A 20,791-nucleotide genomic window follows, 5' to 3' on the forward strand; every position below is an offset into this window, starting at 1 on the left:
AAATTGTTAATCAAGGTGGTTAAAATGACTGGCCCTTGATTTTATAAGGTTTTTTGGCCAGGGTTCATCAAATTGCTACAGTGGTTAAGGGAATCTAGCTTCCCCCCCTCTTGACTTGACTTGTTGGAAACCAATTGACAAGGTTGCAATGCTGATCACATGACCCTGGGATGCTGCAACCATTGCAAACACGTGCCAGTTGCCAAGCCCCCAAACTTTGATCACCTGACTGTGAGGACACTGACTTTTGTAAGTGCGAAGTCCAGTCGCAATTCACTTTTTTTCAATGCTGTTGTAAGTTCAAACACCCACTAAATCAGACATGTGAAACTCGGGACATCGCGTGATGTGTCAGAGCTTTTTCCCCATTGCCGGCAATGGGGTGGGCGCGGTTTCTTCATTATGCGTGGGCGGGCAGTTTGACGTCCCTGCACTAAATGAATGGTTGTAAATCAAGGACAACCCATGTGTGTACAGCAGGGGGTCTTCAAACTTGGCCCTTTTATGACTTGTGGACTTCAACTCCCAGAATTCCTTAGCCAGGCACACTTGGCTGAGGAATTCTGGGAGTTGAAGTCCACAAGTCATAAAAGGGCCAGGTTTGAACAGCCCTGATATACTGGCTTTAACATTTGCCTGACAGAACCTCGTATCAGGTTATAAGGGCAGGGCAGGGCAGGGGTAGGCAAATTTGGCTCTTTTATGACTCGTGGACTTCAGCTCCCAGAATTCCTGAGCCAGCTGGCTCAGGAATTCTGGGTGTTGAAGTCCACGAGTCATAAAAGAGCCAAGGTTGCCTACCCCTGGGCTATGGTGAGAATAACAGTGAGCAAAACTGCCGTTCTGCAGGGTAAAAATATTACACATCCAATCATTCAATGCAAGCAAGTAACCCCACTCCGGTGTGTGTGTGTGTGTGTGTGTGTCTTCAAACTTGGCCCTTTTATGACTTGTGGACTTCAACTCCCAGAATTCCTCAGCCAGGCACGCGGGCTGAGGAATGCTGGGAGTTGAAGTCCACAAGTCATAAAAGGGCCAAGTTTGAAGACCCCCCCCCTGCTCCACTCCTTCCCTTTCATTCCCATAAGGATTTTCCTCTTTTGCACGGGAAGCCACTGGTCGCCTGCCCCGAATTCCTTCCTGCCTACAGCTCCCAGCCTGCACCGCGTCCGCGCGCCCCCTCTTAACCCTTTCGGCGCCCTCCCCTGCCGCCGCCTGCGAGCTTCCCGGCTTGGGTTGAGCGATCCAGCCCGAGGATCGGCGCATGTGGGAAGAGGCGGCTCTCCTCCTCCTTGAAAAAACGGGGCTCTGCCTCCTCGCCAGCTGGAGGATCCCCCGAAGCCTGGGGCGGCCAGGCAGATTCCCACCCTCCCCCAAGCCCCATCCCCACCCGGGGGGTGGAAGAGGCTCTCTCGCCTTTTGCAAGGGAGGGAAGGAGGGGCCGGAGAGGCTTGCCTTTTTTTTTTTTTTGCAAAATAATTTTTTGTTATTTTTATTTTAATCCCATTTATATCCCGCCCTTATGACGAGGCTGCCAGGGTGGCCTTCCAAAGCGCGGAGCTGAGGAAGCAGCCGAAGCAGGATTTTATTTTATTTTATTTTATTTATTTCCTGGCCCCCTTCCCACCAAGGCCCGCCTGGTTGTGCCTCTCGGCTGTGTGTGTGTGTGTGTGTGTGTGTGTGTGTGTGTGTGTGTGCGCCCATGCATGCATGCATGCGTGCGTGCCCATGCATGCATGCATGCGTGCGTGCAGCGAGCCCACGCGTGATTGTGGGTAGCGCGACCCACCCCGAGGCTCTGGCTGGGCTGGCCCCGAGGGCTGGCTAGATGGAGCGATCCGGTCACGCGAGGCGGCAGCAGCAGCAACAGCAACAGCCGCCGGAGCGGCAAATGACTGCCTGAACGAATATTCCGGCATGCCTCTTCTTATCGTGCAGCCCACACCCTCCTCCTCCTCCTCCTCCTCCTCCTCTCTGGCTAATCTCCGGGCAGCCGGGCTCTGCCCCAGCGCCAGTCGTGGCTTCTCGGCGCGGCAGGAAAGCTCAGGAATTGCTGGCCCTGCGCTCCCCACCGCCGAGGAGGAGATGGCCCGGAGGAACGCAGCTCGTCCCCGCGGCGGCCGCCTCCTTCTCCGCCTGCAGGTAGAGGAGGGTCGGCGGGCTCCCCACATGCATACATACTTACACACACACACACACACACACACACACAGACAGACAGACAGACACACACACACACACACACACACACCCTCCCGGGCCCTCTGCAAGCCCCGGTAGTCGTCGGAGGGGCGTTTTTGTGCACTTGTTCTTGGCCGGGTTGAGGGTGGTAGGATGCCTGGCTGAAACACCTGGTTCTCTCCAGGGCGGGATTCCCCCCCCCCACCCTCACCCCCACCCCCACCATCTGCTGCCTGCCAGCCAGCCAGCTGCGGTGGAGAAGCCACCGGCCTTATTTCCCCCCCCCCAGGCAAATGGGTCAAATGCGGTGGCATATTGATTGCTGGGGATTGCTCAGCCTTCCATCTTTCCGAGATCGGTAAAATGAGGACCCACATGGTGGGGGGGGGGGAGGGCAAGAGGCCAACTCTATAACCCTTTAAGGGAGGGCTGTAAGTGGTATATAAGTCTTAAGTGCTGTTGCTGTTGCTACCTGGCTGTGCAAGGCTATGGAGGTGTTTATGGAGCCATCTATCTGCCGGGCTTCCTCGGGAGGGGTCTAGAGTGGGCACAAGGCAAAGCCAGGATGCCTTATTGATTTGTTTGTTTTATTTATTTGGGGGAAAAAATCATTGGCTGCTCCCCACAAGATAACTCTGGGCGGCTTAACAATCTTAAGGAAGAAAAAAAAGATAAAAACTATACAAAAGCTTAAGATATTAAATTATATTTAATATATTTAATACATACTTAAATCAAATACTTGAGAAGATCCAATGACTAAGCCCCAATGAAATGATGGGGAGGGAAGGGCGGAGGGAGTAGGACGTGAAGAGGGGAAAGTGGGATCAGTTGTTAATCTGTCAATCACATGGGTATCAAAATGTTCCTTTCTAGGTTTGGGGAAGGGACGTCTTCGCCCTGGCACGGCGGCATGGCCTGGACTTGACGGAGGGTGAAACTTGTTCATTGACTTCCTAACTTGCCTGTCCTTGCCTTTCCCAGCTTTAATTCCTCAATGAACCTGCCCAGGTTGGACGTCTCTGCCTAGATGAGAAACGGTTGGCGAAAATAGCCAAGGCATGTTAGAGATATAGTCCCCCCCACCCCCGAGGCAGACAGCTGTCCCTCGGTACCAGGGGCATCCAGCTGTGTTTCTAAAACTGACCGCCTGCCATGGCTGGCCCCAGCATCTGGAACAGCCTCAAGTCGGTCCTGAGAAAGAACAATGATTCCTTGTTTCTGAACGACTGCAATGCTTTTGATTTTTCGGACGAGATTGGGGAGGAAGACTTCCCCCGGTTCAAAAAACTCCAAGTTGTGGTTTCGGATGATGCAGCCGACACTTCTGCCAACGGGGCCTATGTGGGACCTCACTCCGATGACGAGTCCTTGCTGGACAGGGACATAGCGCTGCGGAATGCTGTGGCTGGATCCCCGACGGACCCTTGTAACAATTGTACCCAGCAAAGGGAACTCCTAAAGCAAAGGAAGGTGAAGAGGCGGCTGGCTTTAGCTGCAATTCTCTATCTTCTCTTTATGACGGGCGAGCTTGTAGGTAAGAGTGCCCTGCCCGGGGTGGCGGGGGGGGGGAGGGGAGGGGGAAGGAGAGGTTGCATTGTAAGGTGGGAGTGCTGTGGAATAGCTGTTTAATTATTTTCTCAGGCTGGATGATTAACGGCCACTGTTAAATTGGCAAGCTTACATTGCAACAGGACAATAGGTTGAGAGAATGTCTTAAGTAAGCAAAAACTGCCTGCAGCAAATGCCAGGGATGGGGGGGGGGGAAGAGAGGATGGATTGTGCCAATCTTTTGATCTGCCCTTGTGTGGACTGATTTGGTTGAACAGCGTGCATGGGTCTTTGACTACCTACATTCACGGACAGTACAGCCCTGGTACATAGCTTGGTCTTGACGGTTTTGAAGCATAGATACCCTAAGATTGTGTTCGTATCTTGTGTTGACTCATGATTTGTTTTTCCCTTTACTAACTCCAATTCGCTGGAGTCACATAACAGTGGTTCATACAGAAGGTTGAGCCTAAAGCCAGGTTTATGGTTCAGTACAATAGAAGGCTGTTTCCAATATAATAGCCCTAAGGAGATAACCTAATCCTGGATCCAGGTTTCTTGGGTCTGGCCTTTCAGTAGAAGGAATTACAATCCAATAAGGAGGAATTTGGGGAGTGCCTTTTCTGATGAGCACAGTTTTTTCAAAAATAACCCTTAAAAAAACCATAAGCTTATAGCTTTGATAAAACTTGTTGGTTGAAACAGACGCTACCAGCTCATGCTGATTTTTGCTACCATAAACTAACAAAGTCCCAAAAGGGATGGGTGAGACCCAAGATAGACCATATTTGATCTCATTCCATCCATTTTTAATTAGAAATCATTAATAAATATAGACTTTCAGACTTCCATCAACTTTCCCTTTGTTATATTAAAAATTGCTTCTGGAGGTTGCACCCTACTCTTCATCAGCTGTATGTCATTCTTTGCATCCCTCCAGTCAACAATTCTGGCAACTCGAGTAAAGTAGGCTAAAGGCTTGGTGCGTTAAAGTCCTTCATTGCAAGAAACCAAGGATGGATTAATTGGATGAACTTTCTGGGGCCTGCTGGATAACCATTTCGGAGTGTTCCACCTGCACACTGGTGTCTCATCTTGCTTTCCCCCCCCATCCCTGTTCGTTTTCGCTGTCTGCCTCTCCTGAACTGCTTGTGAAGATCTGCTACCCATGAGAAGGGTTCTTGCCCTTCATGGCTCATTGAAGGCAGCCATGAGACATCCAACTCGTTATTGATGGGGATGTTCACAAGCCTCTTTGAACTCTTTTCAGGGAGGCAGCAGCGAGGCAGACATTTCTGCAAACTGAATCCCAGACCTGGCAGATGGTACGAGTTGTTATTCTCCAAATCTGAACCGCTGCGGATCAGTGTGTTCCTCTGTGCACCAAGAATGCAAATGCACAGTTACTTCTGCTTCTCCTTTTCCAGTTTCAGGCCTTTAAACATAGAAACCGGATATGCCTATTAATCCCACACACCACATCGTCTTGCGTGGCTGGCTGGCATAAGAGGTTGAGCTCAGAGGAAAATAAATCATTGATCAAAGTTTTTTCTCTGTTCCCACTCTGGCTTGCTTTGTGAATCAGGCTGGAACGCTTTGCTTTCTTTAGAGCAATCCTTAAAATGTTAGGCAGAAGAGAGACAGGACACACCCTCCCCAGTCCCTGCCTCCTAAGCCCATTTCTGCCAAGTTGAGGTGGTGTCTTAAAAGTACTATTTTTTTAAAAAAATATTTCTGTAAGTTGAAACAGAAAAAAATGGGGCAAGTTTCTTTCAAATCCTTCCTGTAAATAAAATGAGCTGAAGAATTAAAACCCGTAGCTAGAGCCATTTAATAACAGGATGTAAATCTTCTGGACGTTTGCTAGTGTAAAGGCAGGTTCTGAGTTCTTAGTGTTTAAAGAATCGAGTCCTTTGGCGAACATTGGTGCGTACTGAGAAGTAAGTTATGAAATAAATGTAGTGCATGGGGATTGCTATCTGTGGTGATTTCCTGTGGAGGATGTAAAATACGGTTATAACTGCCAAAAATATATTTGACTGGAGCTATTGTGACCGTTGTCCATGCCTCAGTCTCCAATGTGTCTGTTAAAATATTTGCAAATGTGGCAGCAATTTGTTGCACAAGAGATGCTTTGGAAGTTGGGAGGATGTGGGAGAGACCCACCATAGAATCGCCACGAATTGGACGCAACTGAATGGATAACAGCACCATTGCCAGATGTTTTGGGGAGCTGTGATTGATGCAACTCCTTGCTGAATATATGTGGGTTGGGTGTTTTTTTTTACGTGTGTAATATGTGAATATATCTAACATCTCCCTCCCTCTTTTAAACTTGTGCATTAAGGTGGATACATTGCCAACAGTCTAGCTGTCATGACCGACGCGCTTCACATGTTAACAGATCTCAGCAGCATTGTTTTGACTATTCTCGCCTTGTGGCTGTCTGCAAAAGCTCCCACAAAACGGTTCACCTTTGGTTTCCATCGATTAGGTAAGACGGCCTTTTAAATTATCCCGCTACCTTTGCCCGTGCCAATTGGCAGTGAAGCATCTCTCTTTGATTTATCTTCTCCAAATGGATGCCCTCCATCCTTACCAAGCCGATTGCACTGTGGCTGTGACAGGTTAACAAAAAAAAAACAACAACACATGATCTACCAAGGTGCCAGGGAAAGACAGCTGCTTAATTTGGTAAGAAAATGGCAGATAAATAACAAGGTGACTTATCTATAAAAGTGGTAATTTGTGAGATCCCTTTTGAGCTGTTGACTTAAGGATTCAGTATGGGCAGACAGCTGGGGAAAAGTCACCACATTCACACCCTCTAGTTCCAGTACTTTTATGCCTGTTCTGTGTATTCCCTCATAACTTTCTCAACATAAGTCCACACCTTGGGCATATCTGTTGCGGCCCAAAGAGATTTATTGTGACATCAGTTTCCATAGGGAGATCTTTCACAATGAGATATGATTCAGGGCCAATAGCTGCTGCAGTTTGGTATTCGTTTACCCAATGGAAACTAGCAGTTGTTGAAATGTAGATCATTGTAATGTTTAATGATGTCTTAGGTCCTGTGCTGTGGACAATATGTATACCTTGTTTTCTCAACTTGGAAGCATATGATTTTAGATAAAAGAGGACAGAGAGAAAGATCCTGAGTGGGCATCTGTTTGAGGTTGATTTCTCTAATTTCTGCGGTTTATTTTTGCCTGGTCTAGCAATTCAGGTTCAGTTGCATCCGATTGAAAGAGAAAGTAGACCTACATTTGAAATGTTCGCTTAAGTGACTTGCATTTGCAGTGTGGAATCAGATCATAGTAATAGCAATAGCACTTAGATTTATATACCATTTTATAGTGCTTTACAGCCCTCTCTAATAGTTTATATAGTCAGCCTATTCATCCTAACAATCTGGGTCCTCATTTTACCGACCTCGGAAGGATGGAAGGCTGACTCAACCTTGAGCTGGTCAGGATCGAACTCCTAGCAGTGAGCAGAGTTAGCCTTCAATAACTGCATTCTAACCTTTATGGCACCATGGCTCTTGTCAACATCCCTGCCTTGACAGAAGTTTTCCTGTCTCAGATCTAGCAGAAAACTAGGCCCCTTTTGATAAGTTCAGTGTGATTAGACTAGTCCAAGGGTAGGCAACCTTGGCTCTTTTATGACTCGTGGACTTCAACTCCCAGAATTCCTGAGCCAACATGGCTCAGCTTGGAAATATCTCCCTTTCCCCTCAGCATGGTTGGCTCAGGAATTCTGGGAGTTGAAGTCCATGAGTCATAAAAGAGCCAAGGTTGCCTACCCCTGGACTAGTCACCCTTCTCCCAACGTGGCACTTCTGAGATACGTGGGAGACAGTTGGGAGGCAGAGATAAAGATTGTCTACACCTCTACCTTAAGGTTTGGGACTAGTAACAGAGACCCAGGTAAAAGGTTTTCCTCCACCATGGAAGCTGCCTAGATGAATTTGAACCAGTCAAACTCCCTCAGTCCAACCCACCTCATAGGATTGATGTGGGGATATAAACCTTACAAGCAACTTGAATCAAATCCACTTTGATTCCTAGAGACTGCCTGGACCAGTCCTTGCAGTTTTCTTGACAAGATTTTTGGAAATGGCTTGCCATTGCCTCCTTCCTAGGGCTGAGAGGGAGTGATTGGCTCAAGATGACTCAGCTGGCTTTATGTCTAAGGCACCCCTAGAACTCACAGTCTCCCCGATTTTAGCTGGTACCTTAACTGCTGCAACAAATAATTGTCTTACTTTAATTCATATATTTCAGCGGGACTAACATGCCCAAAAATGTGTACAGGAGGATTGAGCTGTTCTGAATTTTCTGGTCTCACCAGGCTCAATCAAAATGGCTGTGAATAAAGGATTCCTGGAATTGCAGTCCAAAATAGTACCAAAAAACAAAACAAAACAAAACACATTCCTGTCTGTTCTTCCTTTCCCAGAGGATGAACGAATGAGATGTTCTTCAGTTGCAGTTCCCCTGTGAAAACCACATTAGTCTTCGCAAGAACTTTCTAAAAATATGTTTAGATTAGTTCTTGGAAGGAGAAGTCATTCAGCCAAAGAGAAAGAAGAGAAATATTTTTCAATTAGATGTGCTGATTCAGTTTTGCTCCTTCAGGCCTCCACTAGGCTAGTTTAGGCTCACATTATTCAACCCACTGTTCATAAGATTCTTATTTCCAAAGCTGTAATTAGATTTTTCAGCATTTCCTCCCCCCCCATTCTTTAATGTCCAGTAGGAGCTGTATAATGAAAGTCAAGCAACTGGTGTGCATTCAAATGCCTTTGAAAACAGCTTTTAGCTCCAATGGCTTGTATTTCAGTCATAAGGATATTCATTCAACAAAATTAAGAACTCTTGAAAGAAAAGTTTCACAACTGCCAAATGCTGTGTTGTTTGAGATCCAGGATGATTTACGCTCTACAGTAAAGTACAGTATGGCTTTAATAAGTGAACTGATGATGAGGTTACCGTAGTGGAGGAAAATATCTCAACTGGAGAGTTGAAAACTTGGCAGTCCAAGTTTATGAAATGCAACTCTCCTCTCGTACAGGCTAAAAAGAGACTTCGTACATATTATCTTACCTTCATTTTAATGCCTTTACCCGCTACGAAAATTGAATTTCTGCTGCCTTGACAGAGGGTTTCTGTTGTCTGTAGTTCGAAATAACCCCCCCAGCCAAAAACAGCCCCTCCAAACCCTACAATAATAACACTAGTTTATTATTATACAGTGCTGGGTAACCCATGTGGCAAGCTTGTAGCGTCATTATAATGGGACACCCCAGATTGTGTGTCATAGGGCTTTCACGCCGATGGAATAACCCATCTTGTCAAAACATCACGAGAGACAATTGGACTTGGCATGATAGATTTTTGCAGGTCGATAACTGACTGAAAACTTCATGAAGCGATCAGTGTGCTGATGAGTCTGAGGACCCTTATTTTAGACCAGGGGTCCCCAACCCCCGATCCATGGACCGGTACCGGGCCGCGGCATGCCAGGAACCGGTCCACACAAACAAGCAATGCCCCATCCGCAGATGCAGGCAGCACACAAAACCACACACCCTCCGGCCCGTGGAAAAACCTCTCTCCACGTAACCGGTCCCTGGTGCCCAAAAGGTTGGGGACCTCTGTTTTAGAGGGACTTCTTTTTTATTTTACAAGAGCCTTGGTGGAGCAGTGGGCTAATGCCTCCTTAAGTAACACCAGCTGCCTGCAATTAGTGCAGGTTCGCGTCCCACCAGGCTCAAGGTTGACTCAGCCTTCCATCCTTCCGAGGTAGGTAAAATGAGGACGCAGATTGTTGGGGGCAATTAAGCTGACTTTGTAATAATGCCGCTTGGGGTGTGTGTGAAAGCCCTAATAAGCAGGCATATACATAGAATGAAGGCTACTGCTAAGCTTGTAAGCCGCCCTGAGTCTTCGGAGAAGGGCGGGATATAAATGGGATTAAAATAAAATAAAAAAATATTTGTAGCAGACCAGCTTCTGCTTATGTCCCACCACAGTACAGGTGGTCCCCAACTTACCACCACAGTTGAGCCCAAAATTTATCTTGCTAAGTGAGAAATTTGTTAAGTGAGTTTTGCCCCGTTTTACGACTTTTCTCCCCGCCTTTGTTGAAGTGAACCACTGCTGCTGTTAAGTTAGTCACACGGTTGTTAAATGAATCTGGCTTCCCCATGGACTTGGCTTGTCAGAAGGTTGCCAAAGGGGATCACATGGCACACACACACAGACACACACACACACACACACACCCCTGGGACACTGCAACTGGTCGTAAACATGAACCAGTTGCCAAGCATCCGAATGTAAATCACATGACCCTGGGGATGCTGCAACGGTCCTAAGTGTGTTAAATGGTCTTAAGTCACTTTTTTCCAGTACCGTTGTAACAAACAAACTGCTATAAGTCAAGGACTCGCTGTACTGCCTCTCGTTTTAGAGCAGGGGTCTTCAGACTTGGCCCTTTTATGACTTGTGGACTTCAACTCCCAGAATTCCTCAGCCAGCGTGGGCTAAGTTTGAAGACCCTTGTTTTAGATATTTAGTCATTTGGAAGTAGCTGCTTTATCAAGGCAACGCTCACTCTTTTTAAAACAGTGTTGAATGAACCCATTTTAAGGTTTAAATGTTGTTGTGCTTAACACTCTCTTTTTCAAGTGCTGCTGTTTTGCTTCTTTTCTCGCAGAGGTTTTGTCTGCCATCTTCAGTGTATTGTTGATTTACATCCTGATGGTTTTCCTCTTATACGAAGCCGTTCAGCGAACTATCCACATGGACTATGAAATTAATGGGGATGTGATGCTTATCACCGCGGCTATTGGAGTAGCAGTAAACCTCCTGTAAGTTGTTGTTTTCCTTCTATTTAAGACCGATAGTCTATTGATCTTGATGGCATCTCCTAGCTGCAGCTGGGAATCTCATCTGGATAGGTTTTTGTATCCTAAGGTCTGAGGTTGGACACCGTTGGGTTGTCCAGTCTCTTTCCACAGGGACGTTTCTCAGATCATTTGCACAGCGCTTGAAATTTTGTCCTGAAGGACTTGTTGTAAATTGGATGGTTACTGCTACGCCAGGGTGGGAGCTAGAAGCAGTGAGGGGGCAGAGCAATAGAGCCATGTTGCAAAGCAGGACTGTCCAACCTTGGCAATGCTGGCTTAGGAATTCTGGGAGTTGAAGTCCCCGGGTTGTAAAAGGGCTATGGTTGCCCACCCCTGCTATTGACGATAAAAAGCAAACGGCAAGTAGCTACAGACAAACATTGATTAGCCTGGGCTGAATTTGTACCAGCCAGAGGTTAATTGACCAGTTATGGTGGCTTGATAGTCCAGTGCCCGGGCACCTGTAATTTCCTCCCCTCTCAAGAAAAGCAGAAAGAAAGGATTTGGAGAACATGAGAGGACAAAGTTTTTTTCTTGCTTCTCTGTTTAGATCAAAGCATATTTGAATAATGGGCATAAGGAAGATGAGGGGATTTCTGCCCCGCTATTCTTCTTGGCAAGCATAAGCCTGGAGTGATTTTTCTCCTTGAAGATGGGCAGGAGGCCAGGCCCAGCAGATTAGCAGGAAGAGTGAAATATAATAGATAAAAGTAACTCTGCAGAACGATGTTAGGATAGGCTGTCTGGCCAGCAGCTGATCCGTAAGCATATATACATTTACAGTGGCTTTGCAGAACAGTGTTGGAAAGCACTGCTGGCTCCCATTAATTGATTATTTTTCAGACTTTGTGCTGAAAACCTGGATCCCTTTGGATCCAATAAATAAATAAATTGGCTTCATAGCCTACAGGGGCACAAATCTCGCAGCTGTCAACAAATCCAGTGTGACTTTCCTGGGGTTCAAGGAGCAACTGTGCAAGGAACGGTGCTGCGTTTTGCGCTTCGGTATGTGGTTAAGATGCTGGGAAGATTGGCAGTTCAACACCCAAGCATCGCACGACGGGGTGAGCTCCCGTCCCTTGCCCCAGCTTCCTGGCAACCTAGCAGTTCGAAAGCGTGCAAATGCGAGTAGATAAATAGGTACCACTTTGCTGGGAAAGTAACAGCGTTCCATGCAAGTTTGGTATACATAGCCATACTGGCCAGATCTTTGGACAACGCCGGCTTCCTTGGCTAACAAAGGGAAATGAATACCACCCCATAGAGTCGGACACATCTGGACAGGGAACTCTTTTTATGTATCAAAACACCACTTTGGCTTTGATTGTGATGCACTGCATAGCCTTACTAAAAAAAATATATCCTATAACCAATGTTGTTTTCTCTGTCGGCGTTTCCAAAGTGAAGTAGCCCTTTTCCTGCTTAAAGCATCTTTCTTCTCCTCTGCTTTTCCTTTCAGAATGGGCTTTCTGTTGAGCCAGTCTGGTCACCTACACTCCCATTCGCACACGCCTTCACCTCTTCCTCCGTCCGGTTCTTCCGTGGCAGCCCCTGGCCACTCTCAGAGTCAGGGCCAGGGCAGCTTGGCTGTGAGAGCTGCGTTCGTCCACGCCCTGGGAGACCTGGTGCAAAGTATTGGCGTGCTTGTGGCTGCATACATCATTCGATTCAAGGTGGGTGGGGTTTCTTCGCTAGACTTGTGGGCCTCTCTGATCTGGGATGGCTCAGCCTTGGGAGGTTGTGATGGTGATCGTGGTTTGTAGCTCAGGGTGCAACTGTGGGGTTCTGGGTGCTCTCTGAGCTTGGTTGTTTTCTTGGAGACGTTTCATTGCCCAACTGGGGAACATCATCAGTGCTAGAAGGGAGTGGGGTTTGTGGAGTAGAAGAGGAGGACTGTGGGTCCTTGGTGCTTTCTGAGCTTGGTTGTTTTCTTGCAGATGTTTCATTGCCAAACTAGGTAACATCGTCAGGGCTAATAGGCAGTAGCCACTAGAATACAAAATGAGAACAAAACCCAGAGCCTACTGGCATTGATGAAGTTATCTACTTTGGCAAGAAAATGTCTGCAAGAAAACAACCATGCTCAGAGAGCACCAAGGACTCCAAATCTTACCCAGAACTCCATTTTCCTTTTAATTGTCCGACTTCTGTTTTCAGCATGGGAAAAAAAGTCTTCTCTTTTGCTGAGCTGGAAAGTCCTTGGAGAATGTAGTATCTGCTCAGACAAGAACTGATGTGAAATGGCTGGGGATTTTGCAAACAATGCAATAGTATTGTACAGTGCTTTTTTATGTAAAAGAAAAAGGTGCCGGAACTCACACATGTCATACAACCCACCTTGCCTACCCTACAAGGTTCCATCCAAAAAAGGTGCCTGAACTCCGTTCTGAGCGTTCTATGACAAAAAAAGCCCTGGTTATTGTATTTGCTTTTAAATTTGTATAAAGATTTTGAGGGACTTTTCGAAACAACAGACTTTCTTTGAACACAAACTTACCAGAAACTGACTGCATGATGTATTGCTGGATGTTGTGACATATTGCTGGAATTGATACCTGCCAAGTTTCAGCGCAGGTTTCCATATAAGCCCCTCACCCTCCTTTTGAAAGGAATTTGCCAATTCTCAGATTGAGGATAAGACTAGCAGTGATTGAAAACAATCAACAGTTGAATTTTATCCACTGTTTTGTTAAAGAGACAAGCTTCCTGCTCCCATTATCATAAACATGCCAAAAAAAAATTGAACCAAAAGTTCTACTGCCATAAAATTGCTTATATATACTTGCCACATTTCAAAGTAACACTACCTTGTTGGAATTCTTGTGCTGGAATTTTTAACCTTTTCTTCTGATAAATACTACCAAGCACGGCTTTTAGAGACTTGTTTGCTACTAGTTAAGAGGAGGGAAATTGGAAAAATAGTGTCTTTTCTGCTTTAATCCCAGCTCATTTCAGTGGGACATTTTTGAGATAGATAGATAGATAGATAGAGAGAGAGAGAGAGAGAGAGAGAGAGAGAGAGAGAGAGACAGACAGACAGACAGACAGATATCCTCAAACAGTTGCAATGCATGTGACCTCCTTTTCTTGTTAGCTTGTGTTTGTAATGTCATGTTATTTTTCCCCCCAAAGGTTTTGACCTATTTTAAAAGAAATTACACTTTTTGATTCTCTTGGTACTTTTTAACACTTTGCAAACCCTACTTACACTTTACAGAAAGGTTGTGTGCAGCTATTTGAATGAACAGATTATTTTCTGAATAATCTATAGTAAAGGTGGGGAGCATGTGAAAAAAAGCCATATGGAGTTACCCTAATACATTTTAAAACTAAATAAATATAGTATGTGGAGTTATGCCATTGGACCGTTTTACACCATCCATACTGAGCTTTCAAGGACTAAGAAAAAACTCTTTGAAAGGTCTCCTTGTAGATAGTAGTTGGTGTATAAATGTTGGGATTGAAACTTGGGTGTTTCTGTATACCAAGACCGTACTGTGCTACTGCACTCATTTGCAAAAACATTCAGTACAGTACAAAGGTTAACTGTATTTCAAATTGCATATTAGCCCAAGCACTGCAGCTGAAGATGATTAAACCAGGTAGTTAAATAATTTTTTGTTTAATCTGAAAAGTTCAGTGATCCTCTGAAGCTGATTTTTTTCCCCTCCCAAAGGGATCTAATATCCTGCATACAAAACAGTCTTTGTTCTACAGTTGCATGCTCCTTATCTGTCGTGGTCCAAATTATAGTTGCAATGAAGTTGCGTTAAAGAATATTATTCATGGGAAAGTTTGGGAAGACTCGGTCCTATTGTACAATTTTAAATAAATGGAGTGGGCTGGCATCTTCTTAACAAGGAAAGTATTTCTTATGTGTGGGGAGAAAGCACATACCAATTAGCCCACCTCCACAAAGCTGCTTCTTGCAAGTATAGCTTATTTATATAAGCTGTGTGGAAAAGGGCACATTGCAAACGCATATTGTATATTCCTCAAATTTAGCCCAACGTAACTGTGGTTGTTTAGTTGTTGTGAAAAACAGACACCTGAGTTCGTGAAAAATTGAATGGATAGGGTAGGAAACGAATAACTATGGCAATCCTGTTGATTTGGCACCGATTCTTGCATCCATCCTTAAAATATTAACTGATGGGATTTCTTCCCACGCCCCCGTTTCTAAGCCTTCAAAGTATTTATAGCCAGGGACCGTGTTATGAGGCTTTAATCTTTTTCGTTTCAGCCAGAATATAAGATTGCTGATCCTATATGTACCTACATATTTTCAGTTCTTGTGGCTTTTACAACCTTTCGGATCATATGGGACACTGGAATAATTGTGCTTGAAGGTAAGAGCTGCCGATGACTGCGAAGGGATACATTTCAGAGGGCTTTTTAAAATGGCACACACACTCTTAATAATTTTCATCAATAACTTGATGATTTTAGAAGGACGCATGCTACCAGCTGAGTACAGTTAATCCTCAATTGACAACCACAACTCAGCCCAAAATTTCTGTTGCTAAGCAAGACACTTGCTAAGTCACAAGATATTCAAAAACTTTGCTGATGCTCAAAAGGTCAAAAACATTTGTTTTGTTTTTATCGTTTTATGGCTTGCTCATATATTTTTCAAGTTTAAACAGAAAACTCTGTTCCTGGTTCTTTGTTTCACTTGTAGGAGTTCCAAGACATTTAAATGTGGACCTTATTAAAGAAGAGTTGATGAAAATCGAAGATGTATTTTCAGTGGAAAACCTGTATGTCTGGTCTCTAACTTCAGGAAAAACAATTGCTATTGTCCACCTACAACTAGGTAAAATATGTTGATCCATTGCTTCTAAAATAGTTGCTTCAGGAGGTACCTAGTTATTAGGTAATATCTGTAAAGTAAAATAAAAGATAACAGCTTTAATCAAAAGCTCACAATCAAAAAACACAAATCAGGCAAGGGATGGGAAGAAATAAATTAACTGATCATCCCAAGTCAAAAATTAATTTTTAAAGAAACTTTTAGATTGAATTGTATTCCCCACCCCCCACCCCCACTGGGATACAGATATGAATATAAATATATAAATATTAACCTCATGAAGCTTCCTCCTTCCATTATGTATTCAAGATGGACAGTGATTAATATTTATATGTTACTTATATGTGAGGGTGTCGGTCTATACATATGTTGTATATAGTACGTTTAAATGTGTGTTATGTATGTGTTATATACACGCTGAGAGCAAGCAACTAAATTTCATTTTTAATGTGTGCCATTGTGCCCACAGTAAAAAATGACAATAAAGGTCTGTCTGTCTGTCTGTCTGTCTGTCTGTCTATCTATCTATCTATCTATCTATCTATCTATTTACCTATTTATCTATCTTCTATCTATCTATCTATCTATCTATCTATCTATCTATCTATCTATCTTCTATCAATCAATCAATCTTTTATCTATCAATCAATTTACCTGTTTATCTATCTTCTATCAATCAATCTACCAATCTATCAATCTATCTCTATCTCTTGTGTCTATCTATCTATCTATCTATCTATCTATCTATCTATCTATCTATCATCTATCATATTTCCATTTTTTCCCATCATTCTCAAGAACAGGAGAGAGCAATTGGAGAACAATTCTGAACTTGAAAAGCTCCTCAGTTGGTTCATTAAATAGAGGATATTCAAGGTAGAAACCCTAAAATCAACTGCCGAGACAATCCTAGCAGACAAATCAATAAACTGTTGGAAATTTGCTTATGTATTCCCAACAGATCAACCCACTGGGGACTTCCTTAGGTTTGTTTATAACAACAATCAATTCCCATTTAAGCTGCTTCCCTCAGTCTAAAGCATTTGTCAAGATAATAGCAGAGCTATTAAGGCATCTGAGGCATGCATACATATATATACCCAAATGATCTACTAATTAGATCTCCAGCTAGGATCAGGAAGGCACCCAGACTGTAACTCACAATACATTGCTGGTAGGGCTGGAGATTTCTGGTTTGCTGCCTTCAACAGATGTTTTATTTGGGGGGTGGGGTCCTGATCAACTTGGAGAAGAAATAGTTCTTGGTCATCCTTGTGGAAGGAAATGAGGTGACGTTCAGGTAATCCTTGTATTGGGCCATTAGAGTCAAAATATGATAGTTGTTCATCTGGAGAGCTGTCTTCCATAGAGGCATTGCAAGAAGTCGACAAACAGTTGTTTTAATTTTGGGTTGGTTGTTTTTTTTTGTGGCTTTCTTGTCTTTCAGTTCCTGGCAGTTCACCCAAATGGGAGGAGGTCCAATCCAAGGCCAGACAATTGCTGCTGACGACCTTCGGCATCTATCAATGCTCCATCCAGCTCCAAAGCTACAGGCGGGAGGAGAACAAGCCCTGTGTGAATTGTCAGAGTGCCTAATTTTTCCACCCTTCGGGAAGACTCACTGCCTTATCCTTTTTAATCTTGCAGCCCAAAGGCCACAAAGCAATAAACTTAAGATATAAACAGAACGGAGGGCTTTGAGCCCCGATGTGTAACATCTGCATTGAATGCAGTATCAGCGATTGGAGCTGTTGGTGTTGGCTTTTTTCATGAAGACAAACTTGGATTCTTCTATCACTGTTTCGTTTCCATTAGGGTTTTTCTCGCCAATATATTTCCAAGGAGTTATTTATAGATCCCTTGATGGTTGGGCAGGTTCCTTACTGAACACAGCATCCACATTGCCGTTTCTTAACTGTCCTGACTGACACTCCCAAAGGAGCATCAGGAAATTTATCTACTTGAGTTTTCAAAAGAATTAAAACAACACAAACACGATCATGTTCACAATTTGTAAAGTTAATGATCCCTGAATTGGTTACCTTAGTATTCACCCTTTTCCCTCTTCCAAGTTTTTAATTCCTTATCTTAAACAAACAAACAAACAAAAAATGCTGCAGGGATAACAGAACTTTTTTTTAATAAGTTGTCTCTTAATACAAACTTGAATTGGTATTTGGCTTTTACGTGTAACCAGTTTTTGGACATTTAGCTTTAAATAGTACTCAGAGATAGAAGGATTTTATCCAGGATGAACCACCACTTGTTTAACTGAAGACTTTGGGGCAGGACCCACCTGTGTTTGCAAAGATTGGTCAACTTTCATATGCTTTGATATAGGTCCTGTATTGTAGAAGTGTATATTTAATTTCTTCGAGGCTATGGGACTGATTTTGGAAGCTTTCCTATTGGTCCGTCTGAGTATCTGAAGTAACGTGTTGCCGGCTTCAAAAGGCTCTTTGATTAACCTGAATCTTAACTCTACTAAATAAATGTGCTGTAGAAACTTCTTTGTGATTGCTTGGCTTTGCTGAAAGAGAAAGGGCTTATAGAAAACTCAAAAAAATAAAATAAAATAAAAAATCAGATCAGTAGACACCAGGGTAGATATTGATGAGAAAAAGAAAACAAGGATTTGCAATTCCCAGATCTTAAAAAGGTGAGAATCTGGTTTTGGTTTCATCTTGACGTATCTTTCTGATAAATATATATAATGGCTTTTTCACAATGTCCCGGTGAAATACTTGTGGTTATGAAAGAAAACAATCGAGCGTACAATCCAACGGGGGAATTTTGTTGCTGGTATAAAAGTAGCCTTTGTAATCTGTGCCGCATCACAGGTACAAAACTTGCTGATGGGATGTTCTGAATCATGAAGAAAGATAAACTAGGACAGGGGTGTCAAACTCAATTTCAGTGAGGGCCGCATCAGCATTGCGGTTGCCCTCAGGGGGCCGTGTGGGTATGGCCAGGGTGGCCGTGCCCTACTGGGTGGGCTTGGCTAGAGTGCGTATGGCCTACTGGGTGGGCGTGGCCAGCTCTCCATGGTTCGCATCAAGGGTGCCTATGGGGGCCTGGGCAGGAGTGGGACAGATCTGAGGGTCTCTGGCAGAAGGAGGGTCTCTGGGCCAGAGCCAAGGCAGTGGGGGCCGTTCCCTCACTGTTTCCAGGGTGGCTTTGCGGGCCGCATGAAACCACTTTGCGGGCCGGATCTGGCCCCCGGGCCTTGAGTTTGACATGTCTGAACTAGGATAAGGAAAAACTAGCAATACATGAGATCTTCTGCTCAGTTCCTAGGCATATAAAAACCTGGATTAAATGAAGGAGAGAGATGGACAACTTGTTTCCCCAGTGTCTGAACGCCTCATAAATTTCTGGTTCCAATCTGGTTCGCTCATCAGGATCAAAGATTTAGTCTTCTGAGCTTTCAGACGTTTGCTAGAACCCAACTTCATTTTGGTGAGACAGAAGTTCCCTGAGGAAGACTAAACTTCTGGTCCCGGTGACCTGACCCAGATTGGATCCTGTAATATTAACCTGGGGCCTGTATTCATAAATTTCTTGTTGATGGCAATTGGGACTGATAGAATATGATACCAAAGACATCTGGAAGGCAACCTATCTTTGATGTGGGTAAAAGTCATCACAAAAGGTACAGTATTAAAAACTAGATTTAAACCACAATTTCTTCTCCTTTGTACCTCTTTATTTCTTCTAAAGAACTAGAAACCGAAATTAATCTTTTGATGTTACATAGTAAAGTCTACGGCTGAGATTGGATGCCTTACATTTTTGGCTTTGAAATCTAGGACAACCAGCCATAAACATATGGATTTTTATAATTTGCTGCAAATGAAGCATTGGTTTGAGCATGACTGAAATAAGAATCTTGCCAGTAAATTTTGGTCTATTAGTTGAAATGTGGCATAGTGGAAAATCAGTTAAGTGACCTATAGTTTTTAGGAAGAATACTTTATCTTCTGATGAATCAAGTTCCTTTTATTGGACAATTTCATAAAATTTTAATAATTATTCAGACTATATCGCTATGGAGAATAAATCACATATTTCAGGCAAACAGTATAATAATTTTAGGATCATCTGGTTGATGAATTACCTACATGAAGTTGGTGTTGTACCTTAATTAAACTTATCATACAAGTTATCTTTTTGGCTTTCTGACATTGTATGTAATTGGAACTTTCAATATGTCTACCCACCCCAAGACAAACTGTATGAAAATTACGTATATACACACAAATCACCCATCCATACATATATGCAAAAACAAAAAGAGAAACCCTGTAGTAGAAAATTGTATGTCTAACCTAGAGACCAATGGGAGAAATCTGGGTTGCTACGTTGTGATGTAACACAAAGCCATATCACACTTTTTTCAAAAACAAAAAAAGTATAATTGTCTATAAGTCAGATATTTCTCCACACAAAAAATATTTAGAGTGGCATACTTCAATTTGGTTTACAGTGCCAATTTGTTGGAAATGGGTTTTGTTAGATCTGTATTGTGATTTAGAGTTTTTATAAAAAGCTGTAATTACATAACATACGTTTGTTTAATGAAACCAATCTGTTAACATTCCTGTGGATTTATTACGTTGGTTATTAAACTGTTCACCTATATCTTCTTCTGCTATTCTTTTGTGGCATGGAAATCCTTGGCATTTGCATTTTTGACTTTCATCTGAGTTTGCAGTGGACTTTTAACTGAATAGAGATAAGTACTGTATGGTGCATATAATCTGCTTAGCCAAGCTTATGTCAGCACGTACCACATTTCAGAGATAAGCAAAAAAAATTAAGCAATCCGGTGCCATCTCTGCGTAATTACAGAAACGCAGTAACCAAGTTCAGTTAATTTCTCTCCCGTGGGTAGTTTTAAAGGAAGAGGATATGCGACATTCAGAATTGTCATTTATCTACTCTGCTCTCGCAGCTGATAATTTTTGAGACCCAGCGGAAGGGAATCATTTTAAACTTTTAACAGGCTAAGGTGCAGTGTTGTTGGTTTGGTATGCTGTGGAAATACAGATAATTGTGGTTTATTTAATCAACAAAGATTAATATCTGAATGCCGCGTGTGGCATAGAGGTAGCCCTTGACTTACGACCATTTGCTTAGTGATTGTTCGAATTTACAGCGGCTTTGAAAAAAAGTGACTTTGGGCCGTTTTTTACACTTATGACGGTTGCAGCATCCCCCGTGGTCACGTGATCAAAACTGGCAAATGACTGGTATTTGTGATGGTTGCGGTGTCCTGGGATCATGTGATCCACTTCCGTGATCTTCTGACAAGCAAAGTCAATGGG

At 43.5% G+C, this 20,791-nt stretch overlaps 1 protein-coding gene across 3 annotated transcripts; it reads left to right on the top strand.

Moving 5' to 3' along the window:
- Positions 1-1,027: 1,027 nt before the first annotated feature.
- SLC30A4 (solute carrier family 30 member 4) lies at positions 1,028-20,105 on the top strand. 3 transcript variants are annotated; one of them, XM_081337225.1, is made up of 8 exons: positions 1,028-2,142; positions 3,058-3,718; positions 6,080-6,226; positions 10,459-10,612; positions 12,111-12,324; positions 14,895-15,000; positions 15,333-15,467; positions 16,912-20,105. In XM_081337225.1, exons 2-8 carry the CDS (start codon positions 3,337-3,339, stop codon positions 17,058-17,060), a joined length of 1,287 nt encoding a protein of 428 aa, XP_081193351.1. In that variant the 5' UTR covers positions 1,028-2,142; positions 3,058-3,336; the 3' UTR covers positions 17,061-20,105. The 3 variants fall into 3 exon arrangements, with proteins under 3 accessions (XP_081193351.1, XP_081193352.1, XP_081193353.1); XM_081337226.1 differs by having other exon boundaries at positions 3,166-3,718; XM_081337227.1 differs by lacking the exon at positions 1,028-2,142 and adding an exon at positions 2,318-2,539 and having other exon boundaries at positions 3,166-3,718.
- The last annotated feature ends 686 nt before the right edge of the window (positions 20,106-20,791 follow it).

This window comes from Vipera berus (assembly GCF_964194415.1).
Source record: "Vipera berus genome assembly, chromosome: 12".
Classification (NCBI taxonomy): Eukaryota; Metazoa; Chordata; class Lepidosauria; order Squamata; family Viperidae; genus Vipera; species Vipera berus.